General features: G+C 40.3%; 2 protein-coding genes across 9 annotated transcripts in view; one reads left to right on the forward strand and one right to left on the reverse strand.

Annotated features, from left to right (window-relative positions):
• DNM1L (dynamin 1 like) overlaps positions 1-2,595 on the forward strand; it is a 49,321-nt gene extending 46,726 nt beyond the window's left edge. For all 8 annotated transcript variants that reach the window (XM_030322133.2, XM_030322137.2, XM_030322129.1 and 5 more), the window contains 3 exons: positions 158-267; positions 400-559; positions 823-2,595. In XM_030322133.2, coding sequence (XP_030177993.1) covers positions 158-267; positions 400-559; positions 823-879 — 327 coding nt within the window. In that variant the 3' untranslated portion in view covers positions 880-2,595. The remainder of the gene's footprint in view (positions 1-157; positions 268-399; positions 560-822) is intronic.
• On the reverse strand, positions 2,068-23,763 carry YARS2 (tyrosyl-tRNA synthetase 2). The gene is made up of 5 exons (XM_030322138.1): positions 22,981-23,763; positions 21,776-21,943; positions 6,278-6,433; positions 5,802-5,972; positions 2,068-4,046 (listed from the first exon to the last, which is right to left on the reverse strand). The coding sequence occupies exons 1-5, from the start codon at positions 23,757-23,759 to the stop codon at positions 3,887-3,889; spliced, it is 1,434 nt and encodes a 477-aa protein (XP_030177998.1). The 5' UTR covers positions 23,760-23,763; the 3' UTR covers positions 2,068-3,886.
• Positions 23,764-26,742: the final 2,979 nt, after the last annotated feature.

Genomic DNA, 26,742 nt, shown 5'->3' on the forward strand with positions numbered 1-26,742 from the left:
CCAACGTGGGTCTCAAACTCACAAACTGTTATGTTAGATCATCACCTGAGCCGAAGTTGGACGCTTAACTGAGTCACCCAGGCGCCCCAAACTTACTGAACTTTTATTTGAAAATGGCACAAAAACAAAGTTTCTTTCTTCCCTTCACCCCATTTAGCCAGTTCCTGTTGCACGAAAACTATCTGCACGTGAACAGCGAGACTGTGAGGTCATTGAGCGACTCATCAAATCGTATTTTCTTATTGTCAGAAAGAATATTCAAGACAGGTTAGTACTACAAATCAGAGCATATGTATACTGCTGGATAACTCCATAATCAGTTTTGAAAATACATGTATTTAAAACATTTTTAGGCTTTGATTCTAAGTTAGTGGATCATCTGATGGTTTTATTTTACAGTGTGCCAAAGGCAGTAATGCACTTTTTGGTGAATCATGTGAAAGATACTCTTCAGAGTGAGTTAGTAGGACAGCTGTATAAATCATCCTTACTGGATGATCTTCTGACTGAATCCGAGGACATGGCACAGCGCAGGAAGGAAGCTGCGGACATGCTAAAGGTATTGCAAATGCTTCTGAATCTTCACACCCGGGGCTGGGTTGTAGATGTAAACATTACATTCTGATCCCTGGAGATACACAGTCATCACAGGATGGCTAGTCTATTTTTTTGCATAGTACTTGATTAGATTTTTAGACTGAAGGTACTAGTTGTATAGATCTGCCACATATAAAGGGGAGAGATTACTTCCACATAGTTCAAGATTTTTTGATATCATAACTCAATAAGCATCTATAATTTTTTTTATCTTTTTTAATGTAGGCATTACAAGGAGCCAGTCAAATAATTGCTGAAATCCGAGAGACTCATCTTTGGTGAAGAGAACTATATAACACTGAGACTTTGTTGACTCAAAATTTGCTAGTTACTGCCTACTTGAGTAGAATTTTATTTATGAACGCCTGTGTATTGCAATGGTATGAATCTGCTCATGTGAAGAGACTGGCTATAAACTGAAAATCGTACTCTGTATCACAGAACAAATCATACATTTAATCCAAATAATAAATGGCTGTTTCTAAAGTTGCCCCGTACATATAAAGTACACATAAAATACATCAAGTCTTTCTTGTGACAGTTTCATTTGAACTTAAAAAGAACTGTTCATGTTCTAGTCGTACAAGCAGTTTGCCTGTGGATAAGATGACCTGTGTAACCTGTGAGCAGTCTTAAAGCTGCTGCCATAGTCCTTGGAGAAGAACGCACGAAGACAACATTTCATACAACTATAATGCATGCACACTATAAACTGGTCTGGCTTTGAAAGGTGTGAGTTGACAAGTTACTCACAGTCACTGTAGTCCACCTATCCTTCGAGATCTACTTTTATTGAGCTTCTCTGCAACCTCTGATGTGTTAGTAAGAAAGCTGAAGGCACAAGAAGATCTGTAACACTGAAGGTGATGTGCATGAGGTGTAGCTATTGCAGCCCTTCCACTTCCGGGTCCACGCTGCCCTAGTGCATTAAACATCTAAATTATCTTTGATTCTTTCTTAAACCTGCAAGCATGAATTCTACTTTCCTGCATTAAAAACAACCATCTAGACTTGATTTTCAAATATAATAGTAATTCCAATACATCTTTAAATTAGGTCACTCATAACATGCTCTAAGATTCACTTGGAGGTGAGACTTAAAACCAAATACTGTGCTGGTCATCGAAGTATATGTCTCTATTAGTTGGTAACAGTTACTTTTGCTTCACACCAAGGATACATTAGATTACAACAGGTAGGAAAATACTGATGGAGCCTTATTATTTAAAGAAAAACATTCAGAGTTTTGGGGTGAGGTTTAGAACATACTCACATTTTATTAAAATTCCCCAGGTGATTCTTGGTATGAATTACATAAAAATTTTAAGATATGGGTCAAAATCCTTAAGGCATCTAGCTCCATCTCTAAAAGATCATATCAGCAATACAGAATTTACTGAACATGTCAACATTTCTGTTACAACAGTTATGAAGGACTACTGGCAGGAACAACGTGTTGGTAACGTGAGCTTATGGTACCCACGTACTAGCAAACAACGGGCTCAGCAACTGATCTCAAACATAAAAAACCAGATTCAATCTTAATGGTACTACTTTGAATCTGTTCATAGTACCTTCTTGATAGAATACATACTACCTAAATGTTCATTAGCACACACTTTAAAATCACTCTGCCATTATTCAATATCAGTACAGCCATCCCTGATTTACTCACTTCAGATACATCAGATGACTACCATCCCAGTCTTTTGAGTTTGTAAGGGGGGAGAAACTTACAGTGTACCATTCCCCAGCATATCAAACATAATTTCAAATTGAAAACGTTACCTTTAAAACTGAGGTGATGGTAATGTACTTGCTGGCACTACACACCTTGTACAAGAAAAGCAGAGGCAAGAAAGGTATGTAAAGTTTCAGAAACCCTTCATTTATTGGCTCAAACTGAGTGAAGCTCTGAAATGTGGCGATGATCTCTGACATTTACCACGGACGCCTGTATGTTCTTGCTATGTAAATAAAATTGCTGGTACGAAATGACATTCAAGTTTTGTCAATAAGTCAATTCTTCCTAACTTTGCTCCCAGGGAAAAATTTAGATCTACTAGCTTTTTAACATATAAATCTAATTGGAACATAAGACAGCTTATGCTATATGAAAAGTTTTACAACTTTTTTCCTACGCAATCTCACAATTCACAAAGCTACGATTACATCTCCATTTTTACATATCAGGCTAGTGATTTGTTTCAAGTATCCCAGGTAGTAAATGGCTAGAATTTGAACACTAAAGCCATGCTTTGCTGCCTGTAAGGTTTTCAGGAAGGAACCGGATTGTGAACCATTTGTATTTATGTTTCACTTGGTCCTCAGGGAAATAGGGATGATAACTACCTTGATTTTTCACATGTAGAAACAGTTCTGAGAATTGACTTGCCTAATGTATGTACAGCTTAACTAGGTCTTGTTATAAATCCTTTAAGTGTGACCTGAAGACTTCCCTTACCAGAAGAATTACTTTGATATTCTCATATGATGGGGTATTTGATACTATATTTGCCGCTATTTTCTCTCTAGTTACTTTTCAGTTTATCTCAAGTTGTAATCTGCTTGGGGACAGAAGCTGAAACTTAAGTTTCCAAATTTGTAAAATATTGCTACCTTAGTAATCTGGCAAAACAAGGCTGTGAGTAAATTTATACTGAAACACAGGTAAGAGACTGGAAAACTGAACTGGAAACTTTCTCAAAAGTACTGGTTTTTGTTCTTTGAAAAGAAACTTTCTACTGTAATTTCTACTCCCAACTAGGGCTTTGTGTAATACTTTTCTTCTTAAGGAGAACTGTATTTGCTTCCTAAATGGCAAAAAATTCAGAAATCTACAGTTTCCAATACCGTATTTCACATCTCTAATGTGACCACTGCGGATGCTGCTGGTGTTAGTAAGGTCAGGAAGATAGACACTTGGATATAAAAGCATCCAAGAGTCCTTATTCTGCCCTCTTTTTCACTGTTCTTCCTCATCTCTAAAAAGAGCGCAAGAAGGATACAATAGTTATTTCATGAAATAGGATTTTTAAAAGAGATTATCCTTGGCAATTATGGTTTTCTATGGTAGTCCTTAATACCTGCAGATCAGGAAACAAAATACCCCATCATTACACATTAATCAACCTATATAAATAATGAAATTACTCACACTCTGAGGCCTAAAGTATACTCCATTCTCTGTTGTTTGGCTTGTGTGAACGAAAGTATAAGTTCTGGAGCCAACCTTTGGTACATCTTGAGAATGAGATGGATACGTCTGAACCACCAGAAGGATTTTTCATCATAGCTGAAGCCATTTTATAATGTAGAAATTCCTTTTTCCTATTTTAAGTAATGAAAGTCCATTCTTAAGAATATGTTGTCCAACGACTAAAACACTCTCAGGATTTGTTACTTGTCTGTGATTTATACTGACTCCACCTTCTGTTATCATCCGATACCTAAAAATAACAGTGTTTTAGTTAATTAGATAAATCCATCACCACTCACCTCTCCCAATGATATTTCATTTATATTTCAGAGGCTGTCCAACTAAAACCACTTAGCACTGAATTGTTACCTTTATGTTCACTCTAGATATCTGCCCCCCTTAAATGCTCTTCTAAAGGAGATTTAAGGCACAGTTTCTTACTTAGTAGAGAAAAAGCTGGGATATCCCACAGCTCTATATAGAACTATTCAGTTGGTAGTGATTTAAAAATGAGTAACAGAATCACTTTCTCAAGCCAATTCCCCCCCTCCCCACACTTTGAGTAGGGGCTTACAGAAAAGAAGCCTCCCGACAGAAAAAGGGCAATGCTGCTTTTAATTTTTTTTTTTTCAACGTTTATTTATTTTTGGGACAGAGAGAGACAGAGCATGAACGGGCGAGGGGCAGAGAGAGAGGGAGACACAGAATCGGAAACAGGCTCCAGGCTCTGAGCCATCAGCCCAGAGCCCGACGCGGGGCTCGAACTCACGGACCGCGAGATCGTGACCTGGCTGAAGTCGGACGCTTAACCGACTGCGCCACCCAGGCGCCCCGGGCAATGCTGCTTTTAATGAGCTTCCATGAGCTACAAGTCACAACTATATATGCTATTACAAAAACCTTTAGAAAACTTGCTTATGAAACTGGAAGAACCTTGGAAATTCTATTCTGAGACTATGCAAATAATAGCACATTTTGTTAAAATGTTAAAAAGCAGAACTTTTTTAGAAAAGTGAAATGGGCTGATTTCAGAAATGGAAAATCAGTAGCTTATCTAATTCCAGTTTAGCAACAATTTTTTGATGGCATATGTAAATAGGTTTTACTCACATTATTTATGGCCCAGTTCATTCAATAAACATTCATAGAGCCTTTACTACCGAAAACTAGTGGGGTAATCCAGACAAATAAATAATTACAGTGATTAAATGCTATAAAGCCCCAGGAAAGGTTGCTCTAGGAGCACACTGGGTGGGTGGGGGTTGGAAATTTTCCTGAAAGAAGAGACATGTAAACTGGAGAGTAGCAGTAAATTTCACAAACGGTGAGGAAACATGGGGAGTAGCTAGAAAGCAGTGAACTCTGAGAAGAAAAGAGGTCTAGAGTATGAAAGGCCTTGGAAGTCCTTGTGAAAGGCAAATGTTCATTTTCTCTTAATGTGTTACCAAATGAAAAAAAATGCTACAACCCATGGTTTTATAAAATTACAGTAAAACATCTTCTGTTTAAGGACAAATTTCTTTCTCTTAGGAAGTGTTATTTTGGGCTATTTGCTACAGTTTACAGATCAATTTCTACATTTTGTTTAAATGTACAAGCCAATCTTACTCAGCTTATACAATGTAAACAAATGTCAGTGTTACTTAAGAACTCTGTCAGAATCAGATACGGTGTCATCTTTAGTGGTACAATTTCCAGTATCAGTAAATAAACCACTAGAAAAGTTCAGTAACCCCTGTGGTCCCTTAAACAGAGTCCTTTCCAATGCTGAGGAGAAACTGAGTTAGACTTAAGGAGAGACGGTATAGTAGTACCAGATTTTATAGAAAATTTAAAGGATTTTTGACAATAAGTACTCCGTTTTCACTGTATTCTGGGATTAACTTCTGCCAGAAATGAGACCCCATTGAAGCATTATCAGGAAAACACCTTCTGGAAACACATGCTGTGAACTGTAACATTTATTGCCGAATTAACTGTGAATCTAAAAGTTAAATAATCTTACCCTCGGGGACCATCTGGAATGGCATTTGCTTTGCGGCATGTATCTAGGACACTTGTTCCTGGGTCAAGAACTAGTTCAGAAAACGAAGCTTCTTTAAACAGCTCTTTTAGCTCTTGATCAGACATGACCTCCAGTGCGTCTATGCTACTATGGTAAAGGGCTTGAGTACACCTGAAATACACAATGAGAACCACATCACGTGAGCGCTTATCCAGACACATGGGCTAGTACCCAGTAACCAATTATGGAGTGCCCATTCATTATGTTCCACACTGAAAGGTTTTGAAACAGCAACGTTTATCTTACATAATTTACACTTAATTCAAGGTGATCTTTCTTTCCAACAGAAGCTATTCTACAGTACTTAGGTCAACCACTGACAATTCTTGTTAGTGGTAAATAACAACCCTAATGAATTTTCTCAAGTCTATTAATTACATTAACTTTATCCACTTTTAGTTATTCTAAAAGGCCACCTTTTAGCAGAAGCCAGCCCTTCTTGTCCATGAACAAGCTTTGTAACTTCTGCAGCAAGTCGTTTCTGAGGACCCCGCTTTTCTGGCTCTTTCTCATGCAGCTGCATTATGTGGTCAATCTCTGGAAGGGGCAGAAAAGTGAAGAGCTTCAGGTACCTTTGGGGCAAAAAATACAGTGTTAGGTGTATATAAATAACATATCTAATTTTTATCTCTAACTCCCTTACCCTTTAAAAATCATCCTGCCTACTTTTTTTTTTTAATTTTTTTTTTAACGTTTATTTTATTTTTGAGACAGAGAGAGACAGAGCATGAACGGGGGAGGGGCAGAGAGAGAGGGAGACACAGAATCGGAAGCCATCCTGCCTACTTTTAAATTCATTCATTCATTCATCAAGAGAGAGAAGCAACGCTTCTCGGCCTTTTGGCTAAGATCAAGTGAGAGAGAGAAGCAGGTGGTAGAGGGAGGGACAGAGAATCCCAACAGGCTCAGCGCTGTCAGCACAGAACCCAACGCAGGGCTCGATCCCATGACCCTGAGATCGTGACCTGAGCTGAAGTTAGGAGACAGATGCTTAACCAACTGAACCACCCAGGTGCCCCTTTAAATTTATTTTTAATTATGAAAAATAAACACGAAGAAAAGTACCCAAAAAAGACACCCGTGCACATACCACCCACACTGAGGATGTTACTATTTTGCCATCTTTGTTCCAGATCTTTCTTTTTGAAAAAGAAAAGTACAGCTCTAGATCCCAGCACTACCATATTCCCCTCCTCGCCCACAGAGAGAAGCTAATCTAAATTTGTGCCCATCTTTCCTGGGGATGTTTTAGTACTTTTATGTATATGTGCCCATACATAAAAAATTTGTAACTTCCTGACATACTATTTTGTGTATCCTCTTTTTAAAATAAAACACATAGAAAGACATAGAAAAGTATGCAAATCACATAGTTTAATGAATCAGAAAGCAAACATCTACCATCACCTGCCTAGAAATACATCATTGCCTCCACCCACCGAAGCCCAAATTTATCACATCCCCTTCCTCTCCAAATTAACCACTCCTTCGCCTTTCAAAATCATCACTTATTCTTCTTTATACTTTTACCATTTCAGTACCCCTCCATAAACAGCTTCACTTTGTTTTGCCTGTTTTCAGGCTTTATATAAACGGAATCATACAGAATACATTTTTCTGTTTGGCTTTTCTGGCAGATGATTATGTTTAGTAAGAGGCTCATCCATGTGGTTGTGTGAACAGCTGTCACGTACAGCATTCTGTGCTGTGACTGTTTCCACGATATATTTATTTATTCTGTGTTGTTTCTACTCTTGGACAATTACTGATAATGCTGCTATGAATATTCCCATATATTTCTCTTGGTGCCTGTGTGCACTGATTTCTTTTGGGGACATACCCAGGAGAGGAACTGCTGGGTCACAGGTTATGTACAAATACAGGTTTAATAAGCAGAGACACATATTTTTCCTAAGTAGTTCTGTAAGTGTAGCATCGGTACATGACATTAACCCTCTGACAGCCAAGGCATGCATTTCAAAGCCCTCCACCTCAAATAAACATACTGCATGCCACAGCTAGCAGCAAGTCAACTAGACAAAGCACCAGACTACTGACACGCATGAAGCTCGTCTTTTAGAAAGCTCTGGGTAACCTAGATAACTGGCCACTTGAGTGATGCTGTTTCTCCCTTCCCACTTCCTAATTTCTGCTGTTTTAAATTTGCCAATAAAGAATGAACTCACAAAGTTCTTAGGCACTTCACCCTTCATCCCAATAATGCAGAGCCCCTGGACCACACTCTCTTCCTCTCTCTCTCCCTATCTGAGACCCCAGAATGCCACAGACCCTCCAGAACTTCTGAGTCATAAATCTTGTTTTTCGAAGTTCTCTGATGGTTGTGGCTGAGGTGCATCCTGCAATTGTAAGAACCCTTAAGGCAAGTCTAGCCACAAGACGAACTCACAAGAGGCACTCGGCTCAGGGAACCATCTCTAAGCGCAGCCACAAGTAGTCAGCCCAGGTGAGTGTCCCCCGGCATTTCTAACCGCTGGCACCACTATCAATAGGCTGAGAGCCAAACAGTTGGTAGATGGTACAGTCAAGGGCACTGTGTGATGATAGCACTTGTAGTTAACCTACGGGAACGCGTTTAGCTTCAACTATCTTTTTTTTTCTTCAAAGTTTTTTTTTTTTTTAATTTTTTTTTTTAACGTTTATTTATTTTTGAGACAGAGACAGACACAGCACGAACGGGGGAGGGGCAGAGAGAGAGGGAGACACAGAATCGGAAGCAGGCTCCAGGCTCTGAGCCATCTGCCCAGAGCCCGACGCGGGGCTCGAACCCGCAGACCGCGAGATGGTGACCTGAGCTGAAGTCGGAAGCTTAACCGACTGAGCCACCCAGGGGCCCCTTCAAAGTTTATTTGTATTTGTTTTGAGAAAGAGAGAGAGAACGAGCAAGCAGGGGAGGGGCAGAGAGATACGGAGGCAGAATCCCAAGCAGTCTCTGTGTCATCAGCATAGACCTTAATGAGGGCTTGAACTCACAAACCATGAGATCCTGACCTGAGGCGAAATCAAGAGTTGGAGCCCAACAGACTGAGCCACCCATGCACCACCCCCAGCTTCAACCACCTTACTAACTGTGACTGGCTAACCCAGATGGTAACACCATTTGGGAAGGCAGCACCACTTGTTGGAGGTCTACTGCATTCTTCCGTGCTTCTGCATATTGCCTCTGCTGTGTGTTTCCTGTCACTGCTACCATAATAATTCACTCTCCAGTGCAATGTGATTTAGGCTATATGGACTAATGAGATGATAAGACCACTAATTATAAAGGCCTTTACTGACTACTAATGTACATGAGGGTCCTCCCTGCCTTGGGCCAAGGACAGCTAGTGAAGGCAGAGTGAATCCCAAGGCTGTGATTGCTGCCCAAGATGAGGCTTTGGGCTAATGGTACCGAGGAAAGGGTACTCCAGTAGATAAGAAGGAGTGAGAACTCCCCTAGTGACCACTGAGTGGTGGGTCACAGTGGGACTATGTGCCCTAACCCAGATACACAGAACAGCCTTGTAACAGGAAACCAAGGGCACCATGAAAGGAGACATTCACTGAGGCTTGCTGTCCCCACATGGCCGCTACACTCACCATCACTTTGTCTTCCTAACCCCATGGGATATCATAAGTCCAGTCTCCGGTGTGATGTTGCTAAACAATTAATAGACAAACACAAATGTCCTGAACATCTTATGCCAGTGCCTCTTAAGACCCCAGAGGAGGTACATCAGCTCCAAATAAATGCAAAATTTATTTAACAGAGATGAAAGCTTCCTGGGCATTGCTTAGTGCCACTAGGTACCAACATGCCAAGGCTCTGCTACTTGCACCAATAGGAAAGCCAGGGCTTTCCCACAGGTCCCGTGTACACTGCGCTAGTGGAGGCAGATCCCAATCCTGGGGAGGGCAACTGGGACACCCTGGAAAGGAATGCAGCCACTTATGAAGAGGGCTCACAGGGACATTTTCCAGAAACTTTTTCTGGTAACAACACGTAAGATCAACGTAATGAAGAAAATCAGAAAGTAACAATTAAGGCATCAGAAATTATGCCTTAACTGAAATTCTAACCTTAAAGACTTTGTGCAGCAGGAAGGATAGAAGGAAGCTAACTGGCTATTACAGGTTTGTGGCCTGTGATTGAAAACTGTTACTCATGGCTGAACTGCACAACGGGCCAGTCTCTCTGAAGACCCTAAAATCTATAATCTTCTCAGAGAACAGTCCAGCTACATGTCTGTTTCCTTTGAGATACCACATCCTGAGCCCCCTAGGCTTTCCTCCCCAAATGGGATAGAACAAAGCAACATGTCTCAGGGGATGCCCCTGGTACCAAAGGAAAAGCTGACCTGGTTGCTGAGGCCACTGATGAGGATGAGGACAGGTAAAGGAAGATGGAGCCCCCAGAGCCACGGATATCTGTACCTATCCCCCCACCCTGGATATTTACTGCCTGGTGCTGTGCTCATCCTTTCCTCACAGAAATCACTAAAGCTAAGGCTCACAGTGAACGGGAAACATTAGACTAGGCCTGTCTCCTGCAGCAAAGTTGGCGTGGTCCCGTATGTTTATCATTTCAATGACCATAGTGACCCGAATGACACCCTCTTCATTTCTAAACCTGACGAGGCCTCAAGTGACCCCGAGTCCAGATTATTACTCTATAAGGCGTTCCCGCTAACTACAGGGCAGTGCTACTAATTCTACTAATTTTAGTGGACTGCTGAAACCATTTGAAAAGCACTGGGGGGTACGGGCATGGTTGCTAGACATGGAGGAGGTTACCATCCAGGTACCTGGACACTTCAGATCTATGCCCTTCTACCCCCGCTGCCCCCTTGAACAAATTTCCCTCAACAAAAAGGGCTCCCAACTCCAATAAATCCTCAACTTAATTTTGCCCTTTATGAAAACACACAGGTTAACCTCTTCTGGCAATACAAAATCTCAGTGTTCCTGGCCACTTAGTATCTAGACAGCCAGTCTCTAAACTCTAGATCCTAACACCAGCATTCTCCCATCTATAGCCCCCTTCGGCCATCCACCCTCTTGCCACTCAGCTGCCATCCATCCTGACTTGAACCCAGTCTCTGCAACTGCGTCTGACCTCTTCTCTAAAACCCAGGGCTGGCAGCCACCTAAGCCTCTACCGCAGGGAGTTGGTGGCTCCCCAGGACTCATCATCCCACCTCCCAGAGACAGTGGCCCCTATACCACTCTGGTAGTCCCCTGGGTCAATGAAAATGTCCCTAAGGGGGATTCTGTGAGTGAAATGTTGCAAGAACCACAAAGTACCAAAGACATCACTACAAGCATGAAACCTACAGACATCACAATGACTCTAAACCTGTATCTTTCAATAATAACACTGAATATAAATGGACTAAATGCTCCAACAAAAAGACATAGGGTATCAGAATGGATAAAAAAAAAAACAAGACCCATGTATTTGCTGTCTACAAGAGACTCATTTTAGACCTGAGGACACCTTCAGATTGAAAGTGAGGGGATGGAGAACTATCTATCATGCTACTGGAAGTCAAAAGAAAGCTGGAGTAGCCATACTTATATCAGACAAACTAGACTTTAAATTAAAGGTTGTAACAAGAGATGACGAAGGGCATTATATAATAATTACAGGGTCTATCCATCAGGAAGAGCTAACAATTATAAATGTCTATGCACCGAATACGGGAGTCCCCAAATATATAAAACAATCACAAACATAAGCAACCTTATTGATAAGAATGTGGTAATTGCAGTAGACTTTAATACGCCACTTACAACAATGGATAGATCATCTAGACAGAGAATCAATAAAGAAACAAGGGCCCTGAATGATACATTGGATCAGATGGACTTGACAGATATATTTAGAACTCTGCATCCCAAAGCAACAGAATATACTTTTTTCTCTAGTGCACATGGAACATTCTCCAAGACAGATCACATACTGAGTCACAAAACAGCCCTTAATAAGTATAAAAGAATTGAGATCATACCATGCACACTTTCAGATCACAATGCTATGAAACTTGAAATCCATCACAGGAAAAAGTCTGGAAAACCTCCAAAAACATGGAGGTTAAAGAGCATCCTACTAAAGAATGAACGGGTCAACCAGGCAATTAAAGAAATTAAAAGATATATGGAAACAAATGAAAATGAAAATACAACAATCCAAACCCTTTTGGATGCAGCAAAGGCAGTACTGAGAGGAAAATACATTGCAATCCAGGCCTACCTCAAGAAATAAGAAAAATGTCAAATACAGAATCTAACAGCACACCTAAAGGAACTAGAAGCAAAACAGCAAAGACACCCCAAACCCAGCAGAAGAAGAGAAATAATAAAGATCAGAGCATAAATAAACAATTTAGAATCTAAAAAAAACAGTAGAGCAGATCAATGAAACCAAGAGTTGGTTTTTTGAAAAAATAAAATTGATAAACCTCTAGCCAGCCTTCTCAAAAAGAAAAGGGAGAGTACCCAAATAATAAAATCACAAATGAAAATGGAATTATTACAACCAATCCCTCAGAAATACAAGCAATTATCAGGGAATACTATGAAAAATTATATGCCAACAAACTGGACAACCTGGAAGAAATGGACAAAGACCCTAAGCACCCACAGACTTCCAAAACTCAAACAGGAAGAAACAGAAAATTTGAACAGACCCATAACCAGTGAAGAAATTGAATCAGTTATCAAAAATCTCCCAACAAATACAAGTCCAGGACCAGATGACTTCCCTGGAGAATTCTACCAGACATTTAAAGCAGAGTTAATACCTATCCTTCTCAAGCTGTTCCAAAAAATAGAAAGGGAAGGAAAACTTTCAGACTCATTCTATGAAGCCAGCATCACTTTGATTCCTAAACCAGACAGAGACCCAGCAAAAAAGGAGAACTACAGGCCAATATCCCTGATGAATATGGATGCAAAAATTCTCAACAAGATACTGGCAAATCGAATTCAACAGCATATAAAAAGAATCATTCGGGGCGCCTGGGTGGCGCAGTTGGTTAAGCGTCCGACTTCAGCCAGGTCACGATCTCGCGGTCCGTGAGTTCAAGCCCCGCATCAGGCTCTGGGCTGATGGCTCAGAGCCTGGAGCCTGTTTCCGATTCTGTGTCTCCCTCTCTCTCTGCCCCTCCCCCGTTCATGCTCTGTCTCTCTCTGTCCCAAAAATAAATAAACGTTGAAAAAAAAAATTAAAAAAAAAAAAAAAAGAATCATTCACCATGATCAGGTGGGATTCATTTCTGGGCTGCAGGGCTGGTTCAATATTTGCAAATCAATCAATGTGATACATCACATTAATAAAAGAAAAGAACCATAAGATCCTGTCCATCGATGCAGAAAAAGCCTTTAACAAAATTCAGCATCCTTTCTTAATAAAAACCCTCGAGAAAGTCGGGATAGAAGGAACATACTTAACATCATAAAAGCCATTTATGAAAAGCCCACAGCTAATTCCATCTTCAATGGGAAAAACTGAGAGCTTTCCCAGTGAGATCAGGAACACGACAGGGATGTCCACTCTCACTGCTGTTGTTTAACATAGTGCTGGAAGTTCTAGCATCAGCAATCAGACAACAAAAGGAAATCAAAGGCATCAAAATTGGCAAAGATGAAGTCAAGCTTTCACTTTTTGCAGATCACATGACATTCTACATGGAAAACCCGATAGACTCCACCACAAGTCTGCTAGAACTGATACATGAATTCAGCAAAATTGCATGATACAACATTAATGTACAGAAATCAGTTGCATTTTTATACACCAATAATGAAGCAACAGAAAGACAAATAAAGAAACTGATCCCATTCACAATTGCACCAAGAAGCATAAAATACCTCGGAATAAACCTAACCAAAGACGTAAAAGATCTGTATACTGAAAACTATAGAAAACTTATGAAGGAAATTGAAGAAGACACAAAGAAATGGAAAAACATTCCGTGCTCATGGGTTGCAAGAATAAATATTGTCAAAATGTCAATACTACCCAAAGCAATCTACACATTCAATGCAATCCCAATCAAAATTGCACCAGCATTCTTCTCGAAGCTAGAACAAGCAATCCTAAAGTCTGTATGGAACCACAAAAGACCCTGATAGCCAAAGTAATTTTGAAGAAGAAAACCAAAGCGGGAAGCATCCCAATCCCAGACTTAGCCTCTACTACAAAGCTGTAATCATCAAGACCGTATGGTATTGGCACAAAAACAGACACATAGACCAATGGAATAGAGACTCCAGATTTGGACCCACAAATGTACGGCCAACTAATCTTTGACAAAGCAGGAAAGAATATCCAATGGAAAAAAAGAGAGTCTCTTTAACAAATGGTGCTGGGAGAACTGGACAGCAATATGCAGAAGAATGAAACTAGACCACCTTCTTATACCATTCACAAAAATAAACTCAAAATGGATGAAGGACCTGAATGTGAGACAGGAAAGCATCAAAACCCTAGAGGAGAAAACAGGAAAAAAACCTCTCTGACCTCTGCTGGAACAATTCCTTACTTGGTACATCTCCAAAGGCAACGGAATTAAAAGCAAAAATGAACTATTGGGACCTCATCAAGATAAAAAGCTTCTGCACTGCAAAGGAAACAATCAACAGAACTAAAAGGCAACTGACAGAATGGGAAAAGATATTTGCAAATGACATATCGGACAAAGGGCTAGTATCCAAAATCTATAAAGAACTCACCAAACTCCACATCCGAAAAACAAATAATCCAGTGAAGAAATGGGCGGAAGATATAAATAGACACTTCTCTAAAGAAGACATCCAGGGGCGCCTGGGTGGCGCAGTCGGTTAAGCATCCGACTTCAGCCAGGTCACGATCTCGCGGTCCGTGAGTTCGAGCCCCGCGTCAGGCTCTGGGCTGATGGCTCAGAGCCTGGAGCCTGTTTCCGATTCTGTGTCTCCCTCTCTCTCTGCCCCTCCCCCGTTCATGCTCTGTCTCTCTCTGTCAAAAATAAATAACCGTTGAAAAAAAAAAAAAAAAAAAAGAAGACATCCAGATGGCCAACAGGCACATGAAAAGATGTTCAATGTCACTGCTCATCAGGGAAATACAAATCAAAACTACACTGAGATTCCACCTCACGCTGGTCACAGTGGCTAAAATAGACAAATCAGGAGACTATAGATGCTGGAGAGGATGTGGAGAAACGGGAACCCTCTTGCACGTTGGTGGGAATGCAAACTGGTGCAGCTGCTCTGGAAAACAGTGTGGAGGTTCCTCAAAAAATTAAAAATAGAACTGCCCAATCCCAGTAATAGCACTGCTAGGAATTTACCCAATGGATACAGGACTGCTGATTCATAGGGGCACATGTACCCCAATGTTTATAGCACCACTTTCAACAATAGCCAAATTATGGAAAGAGCCTAAATGTCCATCAACTGACGAATGGATAAAAAAGATGTGGTTTATATATACAATGGAATACTACTTGGCAATGAGAAAGAATGAAATCTGGCCATTTGTAGCAACGTGGATGGAACTGGAGAGTGTTATGCTAAGTGAAATAAGTCAGGCAGAGAAAGACAGACACCATATGTTTTCACTCATAAATTGATCTTGAGAAACATAACAGAAGACGGGGGAAGGGGGAAAAAAGTTACATAGAGGGAAGGAGGCACACCATAAGAGGGTCTTAAATACTGAGAACAAACTGAGGGTTGATGCGGGGTGAGGGGGGGGAAAGTGGGTGATGGGCATTGAGGAGGGCACCTGGTGGGATGAGCACTGGGTGTTGTATGGAAACCAATTTGACAATAAATTATATAAAATAAATATTTGGTAGAATTAAAAAAAAAATGTCTGATTAGACATCAAGGCCCAAGTCACTGTTATTCCAGACAATCTCTCTAAATTCTTAAAAGAGAATTGCCAGTAAAACAATCAAAGGTGTACAAATCCATTCAGATGTAACTAACTACAGGGGCCATTTACTTCAAATGGCTCCTTCTGGTGGTGGCCTCCTTGGCCCTTTCCCTCCCTACAATAGGCATGGATGCATTGACACAATGCCATGCAACATCGAACAGGCCCAAGTTCTTGGCATTCCTGGTGGAATTTACCACGTGGATGCTAGTGACTCTTCCTCCTGTGGGCAAGATGGTAAACACCCCCTAATACCAATTTAAACAGGTCATTAAAAGCTTATAACCTGTTATTAAAGATACTGAGATGGAGTCTCCTCGTTCAATAGTCACATTTGGTTGGTATGTAAGTCAGCCTATAATGAATGGTATCTCACCATTTACCTTCAAAACCTTAACCTTAGATTTCCCCAATTAAGCTATAATTCCTAGTCATACAGAATTATTTGAGAACACATACCTCTGACACAACAAGCATACTAACATTCACATTATATGGGTTCAAAAAAAAAAAAAAAAAACCAGAGAGAAAGGGAGAAAACTTATTTGAAGACATAATAGCCAAAAATTTCCCTAACCTGGGGTAGGAAACAGACATCTGAATCCAGGAAACACAGACAGCCCCACATAAGATGAACCCAAAGAAGTCCATATCAAGACACATTTATAATTAAAATGTCAAAAACTAAAAGGACAGAATCTTAACAGTGGGAAGAGAAAAGCAAACAGCGATGTACAAGGCAACTCCCAGAAGGCTATCAACTGATTTTTCAGCAGAAACTGCAGGCTCCAGAGGGAGCACACAGTATATTCAAAATGATGAAAGGAAATAAACTACAACTAAGAATACTCTACCCAGCAAGGTTATCATTCAGAACTGAAGGAGGGGTAAAGAATTCCCCATATAAACAAAAGTTAAAGGTATTCATCACCACTAAACCAGCATTACAAGAATGTTCAAGGGAATTTTGTAAGTGGGAAAGAAGAGGCCATAACTAAAACTTAGAATAATTATGACAATTTCAATGGTGAAAGCAAATATATAGTAAAGGTACCAGATCAATCACAAAGCTATTGCGAAGGTTCAAAGACAAGAGCAGTAAAATCAATTGTATCTACAATAATTGGTTAAGCAGTACAAAAAATAAAAACATACAAATACATAAAATGTGGAGGAGGTGAATAAAAATGTAATGCTTTCTAAACATGTTCAGGAGCACCTGGTTGGCTGAGTGAAGCATCCAAGTTCAGCTCAGGTCATGATCTTGTGTTTGTGGGTTTGAGATCCACATTGGGCTCTGTGCTGACAGCTCAGAACCTGGAGCCTGCTTTGGATTCTGTGTCTCCCTCTCTCTGCTCCTCCCCTACTTGTGCTCTGTCTCTCTCAAAAAATTAAAACACTGGGGCGCCTGGGTGGCTCAGTCGTTTAAGCGTCCGACTTCAGCTCAGGTCTCGATCTCGCGGTCCACGGGTTCGAGCCCCGCATCGGGCTCTGGGCTGATGGCTCAGAGCCTGGACCCTGCTTCCGATTCTGGGTCTCCCTCTCTCTCTGCCCCTCCCCTGTTCATGCTGTGTCTCTCTCTGTCTCAAAAATAAATTAAAAAAAATTAAAACATTAAAAAAAATAGTAAGTGCGTTCAAACTTAAGTGACTATCAACTTAAAACAGACTGCTATATATGTAGGGTGTTAAATATGAACCTCATGGTAACCACAAACCTTTGAAAAGAGAATACATACGGAAAAAAATAAAAAGAATTCAAGCATAACACTAAAGAAAGTTATGAAATCACAAGGGAAGAGAGCAAGAAAGGAAGGGACAGAAGAACTACAAAAACAAACAACAAAATGGCAATTAAGTATATAACTATCAATAATTACTTTAAATGTTAAGGGTCTATAAGCTCCAATCAAAAAACACAGGCTGACTGAATGGATAAAAACCCCAAGACACATCTACGTGCTGTCTACGAGACACTCATTCTGACCTAAAGACACAAAATGAAAACGAAGAGATGGAGACAAGTATTCCATCAAAATGGAAACAAACAAAAAGTCACGGCATTAGTACTTGTATCAGACAAAACAGACTTTAAAACAAGGACTATAACAAGAGAAAAGAGCATTAACATAATGATAAAGGGATCAATCCAACAAAGATAGAACAATCATAAATTTCTATGCACCAAAAATGGTAGCACCTAAGTATGTAAAGCAAATATTAATGGACATAAAAGGGAGAAATCAACAATACGATAATAGAATGGGACTTTAACACCCCACTTACATCCAAGGATAGGTCATCCAGGCAGAAAAATCAAGGAACCAGTGGTTCTGAACAACATAATAGACCAGATGGACTTAACAGACACACAGAATATCCCATCCCAACAAAAGAATACACATTCTTGGGGCGCCTGGGTGGCTCAGTCAGTTAAGCGTCTGGCTTCGGCTCAGGTGATGATCTCACGGTCTGTGAGTTTGAGCCCTGCATCAGGCTCTGTGCTGACAGCTCAGAGCCTGGAGCCTGTTTCAGATTCTGTGTCTCCCTCTTTCTCTCTCCTCCCCCACTCATGCTCTGTCTCACTCTTCTCAAAAATAAATAAACATTAAAAAAAAAAAAGAATACACATTCTTTTCAAGTGCACATGGAACATTGTCTATGATAGGTCATATGTTAAGCCACAAAACAAGTCTCAATAAATTTATGAAAACTGAAATCATATCAAACCTCTTTTAGGTGTGAAACTAGAATCAATTACAAAAAAAAAATGTGAAAAAACACAAACACGTGGAGGCTGAATAACATGTTACTAAATAACCAATGTGTCAACAAAGAAATCAGAGAGGAAATTTAAAAATACCTGGAAACAAATATAATGGAAGCATGATGTTCCAAAATCTCTGGGACATAGCAAAAGCAGTTCTAAGAGCAATACAGACCTCTCTCAAGAAACCAGAAAAATATCAATCTAAGCTTACAACCAAAGGAATTAGAAAAAGAACAAAGTCCAAAGTTAGCAGAAGCAAAGAAATAATAAAGATCAGAGCAAATAAATGAAAAGCGACTTAAAAAAAAATGAAAAGATAAGTGAAACCAAAACCTGGTTCTTTGAAAAGATAAACAAAACTGATAAACCTTTTGCCAAATTCATCAAGTGAAAAAGAGGACTCAAATACATAAAATCAGCAATGAGAAAAGATACGAATGACACCACAGAAATACAAAGGATTATAAGAGACTACCAAGCTTAGGGGTGCTGGCTGGCTCAGTCAGTAGACCATGCATCTCTCTCTCTCTCTCTCTTTAAATGTTTTTATTTATTTTTGAGAGAGAGAGAGAGAGAGAATGAATGAATGAATGAATGAGTGTGGGAGGGACAGAGAGGGAGACACACAATCTGAAGCAGGCTTTAGGCTCTGCACTGTCAGCACAGAGCGCAATGTGGGTCTTGAACTTATGAACCACGAGATCATGACCTGAGCTGAAGTCGGATGCTTAACCAACTGAGCCACCCAGGTGGCCCTAAAGCATGCAACTCTTGATCTTGGGGTTGTGGGTTCAAGCCCCACGCTGGGTGTAGAGATTACTTAAAAGACTACCATGCTCAACCAAGGAGGTTAAAGTCTTGTACTGTGAAAACTATAAAACACTGATGAAAGAAACTGAGTATCACACAAACAATGGAAAGATAGTCTATGGTCATGGAAAGAATTCATATTATTAAAATGTCCATCCTACACAAAGCAAACTATAGATTCAATGCTATCCCTCTCAAAATACCAACAGCATTTTTAACAGAACTAGAGCAAATAATCCTCAAATTTGTATGGAACCACAAAAGACCCAGAATCACCAAAATAATCAGGAGAAAGAATAACAAAGCTGGAGGTATCACACTTTCAGATTTCAAAATACATTACAAAGCCAGAGTAATCAAACAGAATGAAGTACTGGCAGAAAAATAGACACATAGATCAAGAGAAGAGAATAGAAAGCCCAGAAATAAACCCACACTTATATGGTCAGTGAATCTATGACACTAGGAGGCAAGACAATACAATGGAGAAAAGAAAGTCTCTTCAACAAATGGTGCTAGGAAAACTGGACAGCTACATGCAAAAGTATGAAATTGGACCACTTTCTTACAACATACATAAAAATAAACTCAAAATGGATTAAAGACCTAAATTTGAGACCTGAAACTATGAAACTCCTAGAAGAAAACATAGGCAGTGATCTCATGGGCCTTAGCATTTTTTTTCTAGACATTTTCTAGAAATTAGACATTTTGCTAGATATGTCTCCTCAGACAAGGGAAACAAAGTAAAAATAAATTATTGATACTACACCAAAATAGAAAGCTTTCACACAGAGAAGGAAACCATCAACAAAATGACTTACTGACTGGAAGAAGACACTTGCAAATGATAGATCAACAAGATCCAAGATATATAAAGAACTCATACAAGTCAACACCAATGATAATCCAATTTAAAAATTAGCAGAGGACCTGACATTTTTCCAAAGACAAACTGATGGTCCAATATAACAAGATGCTCAACATCACTAATCCTAAGGGAAATGGAAATCAAGACCACAATGAGGGATCACCTTATACCTGTCAGAATAGCTAGTACTTTTAGTATATGTAACTGGTATTCTACTCTTAATGGTGACTTTTGGAGAACTGTAGATCTCAATTTTAATTGTCTAATTTACCAATCTTTTTCTTTGTATCTCACATAAGAATCTTTCTCTATCCCAGTTATGAAGAGATTTTCCTATTTATGCTCTGAACACATGATTTAGCTTTCGTTACAGATTACGTTGACAATCTACCTGGAATTGATTTTTGCATACAGTGTGAGGTTAAGTTTCACCATTTTCCTCAAATAAGGCATCTAATTATCCAAGTGATATATATTGAAAATATAGTCTTGGGGCACCTGAGTGGCTCAGGTCATGATCTCATCGTTGATGAGTTCGAGCCCCGCCTTGGGTTCTGTACTGACAGCTCAGAGCCTAGAGCCTGCCTCGGATTCTGTGTCTCCCTTTCCTTCTGCCCCTTCCCCTCTCATAGCTGTCTCTCTCTCAAAAATAAATAAACATTAAAAAAAAGAAAGAAAGAAAGAAAAGATGGTCTTATCCCACTGTTCTGCAGCGCCACAGACATTAAGTGACCATAGATGCTGGAGTCTATCTGGATTCTCTAATTTTTTCCATTCGTCTCTCACCCTTACATTTAAGCTTGTGCTTTAAAATCCAAACATTATTATTAGAATTAATAAGAGTTTAGCAGAGTTGCTGGGCACACGGTTAATACACAGAAATTAATTCTATTTTTATACATCAGAGCCAAGTAGAAAATGAAATATTCAAAAAGATGTCAGTTCTTGATACATCAAAACTCTAAACTGTATCATCAAATATGTTGAAAACAAACCTGAAGGAAAAAAAATCTTAATTATTGTAGTTCATTATAAAACATTTTTCAGTCTGGAAAAATCATTTTTGGTAAAATTCACCTTTTCTTTGTTGCAGGTATATTTTTTATCATCAATTACATTCTTTGAAGGGTTTAAGATAATGTGAATGAATTAACGAGAAAGTCATTTTTAAAAAAGGATCTTCAAAGTGTGTACTACGTTATGGTAAAGAAAAGAAACTTTAGAGATAAGAGTAAAATAAGGTTTAGTCAAGTTGACCATAAAAGAAGTGAAAAAACCAGACTATGCAACTGATAACATCCTAAGTACTTACTAGAAGTATATCAAAACTTGACTCTAAGTTTTTCAGGAGTCACGGTAGTTCTCTGCTTTAACTAACAAAAAACTTGTTTAGAACAGTTAAAATTGCAATGTTCTGTGTCTTAAGTAGAATCTAAGTGAAACAAAACACAAAAAACTATAAAAGGCACACAAAGATTCAATGGCTAAAAGTATACCATGAGCTTAATATACTTAATTGTTCTCAGCACACTATTAAAAACTCACCTTTCTACCAAATCATCCTGCTGCCTGACAAAGAATTGATACAATTCAAACGGAGAGGTCTTATCTCTGTTTAGCCACACAGCATTACCAGCAGACTTTCCCAATTTTGCTCCTGTTGTACTTGTAATTAGAGGAACAGTGATTCCAAACACGTCTTCTCCAGTCAACCTAAGCATAAAGGAAAACTTCATTATGCGCTTCAGTCACAAGTGTTGGTAGGTTTTGCTAATCGTTCTTCAGATTTCATTCTGGTCTCTTGCTCTGAGAAAACTTCCTTTACCTTCTAAATCTGAATGTTTGTCCCTTGTTTTCAGAGCACTCACTGTTTTGGCATTTGTCATTCTCAACTACAATGGAACCAGTGACTCTGGGGGAGTTTCTGTATAACTAGGGCCTCAAAACTTTAAAGGCCCAAGAAAACAAGGAAAGAAAACTGGGTAAGGAGTCAGGTAGAGACACTAAGGATGCTTTAAGGGATTTTAAAAATGAGTAGCGGGGCGCCTGGGTGGCGCAGTCGGTTAAGTGTCCGACTTCAGCCAGGTCACGATCTCGCGGTCCGTGAGTTCGAGCCCCGCGTCAGGCTCTGGGCTGATGGCTTGGAGCCTGGAGCCTGTTTCCGATTCTGTGTCTCCCTCTCTCTCTGCCCCTCCCCCGTTCATGCTCTGTCTCTCTCTGTCCCAAAAATAAATAAAAAACGTTGAAAAAAAAAAATTAAAAAAAAAAAAAATGAGTAGCACATGGGCTAGGCTAGAACTACAGAGTTGATCTCCCTTAAGAAAATGTCATTAAAATCTACATTATTTGCCAAACATTTGGAGTTGAAAAACAATTTTTTTGCGATGCCAACCAAAAACTAATACTAGCTTCATGGAAGGTGCAGCTAAAGCAGAAACTACTCACCGAGGCACAATCCCATTCAAGTATAAACAAAGGAAAGCAGTTTCTCAATTCAGTAACACAGAATCCTGGCTGGTGGTGTATTTCCTGCAGAGTTCTAGAATATGTTCCATACCTAATACCATTAATCCAGCCCGTTAGTTCTCATTATCAGCCTGTCACATCGACACCATTTCAGACTCTTAACGGGGAGAAAACCAAAAAGGACTTGAAAAGGGCGTCACTACCCAATCCCAATAGTGAATCGTAGGATATTCGGGTGTAAATTATTTGGTCACACGATTTCTCCTGGGTCTAAAGGCGCTTACTTGTGGATAAACTCGTATCCGGACATGATATTGCCCAATTGATCAGATCCACCCAGCTGGACCCGGCATCCATAATGTTGGAACAGATAGTAGAAATCATAAGCCTGGAGCACCTGGTAAAAAAACTCGGCCAAGCTCATGCCCTCGGGACTCTTGAGTCGGGTCTGGACGCTCAACCGGCTCAGGAGCGTCCCCATGCGGAAGTGGCCGCCTACGGCGGATAGGAAGTCCACCAGGTGCTGCTTCTGGTACCAGGCTGAATTATCCAGTACCGTGAAGCTTCCCCAAGGCCGCCCATCCGCGAAGAGCTGCTGGTGATTAGCACCCATGGCCTCGAGGCCTTGGCGCAGGGCGCGCGCATTGCTTCGCACGCGTTCTGCGCCCAGGGCCTCGCGCTCCTTGGTGCGGCCGCTCGGATCTCCCAGGCGCGCGGTGGCACCTCCCACCAGCGCAATCACGTTGTGGCCTGCTCGCTGGAAGTGAAACAGGCCCAGAAGAGCTAGCAGGTGCCCCACATGAAGCGAGTCGGCCGTGGGGTCGAAACCGCAGTAGATGGTCTGGGGAAAGTTGCCCGTTCCACGGTCGAAAAGCTCTGGGAGCTCTATCTTCGTACCCCTCTCGGGGAAGAACTCCTTGAACAGACCTCGAGCCTTTTGCACCGCCAGCAGCCCCTGAGCGCCCGAATGGGCCTCACGCAGTCCCAGGAACAAGACTCCTGACGTGCCTGGGCTCCCAAACCACCTGCCCCGGGAAAAGCACCGGAACATGGGGGCCGCCATCTTGACACCGGCACGATGCGAATGCTGGGATTTTGGAGCCCTTGCCACACCCCCAGTGTCAGACTCCCATAATTACTACGGAAATTGCTTCCGTGTTTTTCTGCGCATGCGCGGATGGGGCGAGCCGGTCACTTAGCTACGGAGCTTGAGTTCGCAGCAGTCATTGGAGTTTTGACGACGTAAACGGGGGTTCTCCTTAGCTTGCAGTGTAACTTCGCTAATACTTAATTTCCTCATTCGTGCCGCAGGTGTGCCTGTGATAATAGTTCCTACTTCAGAGGGCTGTTGTGAGGACTAAGAATTAAAGCCCTTGGCGCTTACGAAGCGCTCTACAAACATCAGAGTTTGTTTAAATTTTAACATGAAATTGTGATGCGCAAATTGGTTTGAATTCTTGGCTCATTGCAAAAACTTGTTCACAGTTGTGATGGGTTAGAAATTTTTTAACTTAAAGGAGAGAGAGAGAGAGAGGGCGTTGGGACACAAACAATTTTCGGAGTGATTCCCCAAGTAGATGAGAGCACCAGCTTCTCCAGGAGGTGGCAGTCTTGTCCAAGCTATAGGGAGAGAAAAGTCAATACAATAAATGCAGAAAGCCCTGTTTTATTATGTAACAGTTACAGGTAACCAGGTTTAGTATAACTGGAATCAAATAGGTGATCACATTTTTACAGCATGGCGATTGCTATCAGTACTCCTCACCATGGATGGGGTTCTCATTGCCAGTTGGCTGGTATAGAATCCAGCTCCAAAACCCTATTTATTGTTTATTATTATTATTGTTATTGTTATTGTTATTATTATTAAGTGGGCTTTACGTTCAGCGCGGAGCCCAACTGTGGTGCCTGAACTCACATCCGGAGATCAAGACCTGAGCTGAGATCCGAGAATCTGATGCCTAACCAACTGAGCCTCCCAGGCCCCCCAAAATCCATTTTAGGGTCTTATTTCTAGGACTACTTTCAATACGAACTGTGTAAGGTCGAGTTAGAGATTTGTGTGCAGAAGGATTGTGTATTCTTGGAACAACATCTGTAATGCAGCGATGGAGGTAGAGGGTGAAGTTTTAGTATGAACAGTTTGCAATAGCAGCCTCAAATAATCCTATAGGGTGCTCTGAGGCTGGGATTTCCTTTCAGATTCATTCTAAATTGAAACAAGGGGCAGGCCTTTGTACTTGGTTATTGACAAGCCATTCAACGTGGGATGGATGCACTTGGAGAGTAGGCAAAATCTTGATCAAGGCTTTGGCAGAGGGCAAGATGCAAAAATAGGCTCAGCTGTGAGCCATCACCAAACTATATGCCCAGCAGCTAGGGGACTGAGTGCCTTGATCCTGAAACAGATGTCTGGGCCATGTGCCAGACCACTCCCTACAAGACATTTCCATCTCTTTCTTTCTGTTTTGTAAAATGTTTATTTATTTATTGTGTGAGAGAGAGCAATTGAGAGTCAGCAGGGAAGGGGCAGAGAGATAGGGAGACAGACAATCCCAAGCAAGCTCTGCACTGTGAGTGTGAAGTTGGATGTGGGGCTTGAACTCATGAAGTGTGAGACCATGACCTGAGCTGAAATCAAGAGTCGGACATTTAACCGACTGAGCCACTTCCATTTCTTAACATTAAGAAATCATTTAACAAAATGAAATGCTATTTAAAAAATTAGTTTCTTTGCATGTATAATTATCAGTGAAGTGAGATTCTCATTGTCAAATGTTAACTGTGATAGGATTTGAGATACTTATTCAACAGGTTATGCAACTCAATCCCAAATGCTGAAGAAAATAAGCAGGTGTGTTCTCTCATGTTGCTCATCAAAATATCTTAAAATTTGTAATAATAACCCGTTCACCTGCAATCTTATTTTGTGACATTTTGATCAGAGATATATATAAGTATGTGTAGCAGGAAATTTTCCTGAGCACACAGCAGATAGTGTTTTCTATTTAGTACCTAATACACAGGAAGATTTGAACATTTTTAAAAGGTATGTTTCATTCTTGAAGTTTCTAGTTAATATGATAAGTAACTATCTGTGGTTTTTACAGGTATGTTAGTAATCTTATACCAGAAAGTGTGACTTCATATTGTCGTTTAATTACTTAGTCATGTCAAGAAATCGTACTTCTCCTTATACATGTACCTGTTTCAGTATTACTGAAGAACTTTTGAGAAGCACTTTTGTGGATAATGAAAAACAGAAAATTTCTATTTGAGATTAGAATTTATTGTAAGGTCTTTTAAAATAGATTTGGGTTCTGGGATTGGCTGGTTCAGTCAGTAGAGCATGCAGCTCTTGATCTTGGGGTTGTAAGTTTGAGCCCCACATTGGGTGTAACGATTACTTTAAAAATCCTTAAAAAAACACACAACAAAACAGATATGGGTTCTGCTTGATCTCTTCTTTTTAGGTTTAGTTCTATTTCATGAACAGGTAGTGAAGTCTGGTACAGATGCTACGTGAGACTTCCAGTAGCTCAGCAACCACAAAAATTATTTTCCTTTGTAATGTGTCTTGGTGTAATAGGAAAAGTGGGGCTCTGACCAACAGGAGTGATAGAAAAAGGTGGGACATTTAAACCTTTGGAATTATATACATGGCTAAAATTTTCTGGGCCTGGACCTATGACCTGAGGTTGGGGTGAGAAAAGGTGCATAAGTTGATTCATGCTGTTTTTATTGGCTTAAAAAGGAAATAAATAGTGTTAAAAAGTATTTTAGAAAGCATGACTCAACTGTGATAATTTGCAGTTAGCTGACCTTGAATTAGCATCATATCAATCTCACAATTACCCTTTCCTGCAAAAAAATGCCACATAAATGTTCACTTTTGAGAGCACCCCTGTTTTATATGATTTGGTTTCAAGATGTAAAAAAAAAATTGTAATAGCATTCAACAGGCACAAAAAGGGGTGCCTGGGTGGCTCAGTTGGTTAAGTGTGTGACTTCAGTTCAAGTCATAATCTTGTGGTCCTTGAGTTCCA

Source organism: Lynx canadensis, chromosome B4, assembly GCF_007474595.2.
Source record: "Lynx canadensis isolate LIC74 chromosome B4, mLynCan4.pri.v2, whole genome shotgun sequence".
In the NCBI taxonomy this organism is placed as follows: domain Eukaryota; kingdom Metazoa; phylum Chordata; class Mammalia; order Carnivora; family Felidae; genus Lynx; species Lynx canadensis.

Excerpts from the sequence above, each read along its gene's own strand:
- YARS2 (XM_030322138.1), bottom strand. The coding sequence starts at position 23,759 with ATGGCGGCCCCCATGTTCCGGTGCTTTTCCCGGGGCAGGTGGTTTGGG. Across the intron at positions 5,973-6,277 it reads GGGCTGGCTTCTGCTAAAAG|GTGTACTCAAGCCCTTTACC; the intron begins GTGGCCTTTTAG and ends TGTGTATTTCAG. Across the intron at positions 4,047-5,801 it reads ATTCCAGATGGTCCCCGAGG|GTATCGGATGATAACAGAAG; the intron begins GTAAGATTATTT and ends TGTTATTTTTAG.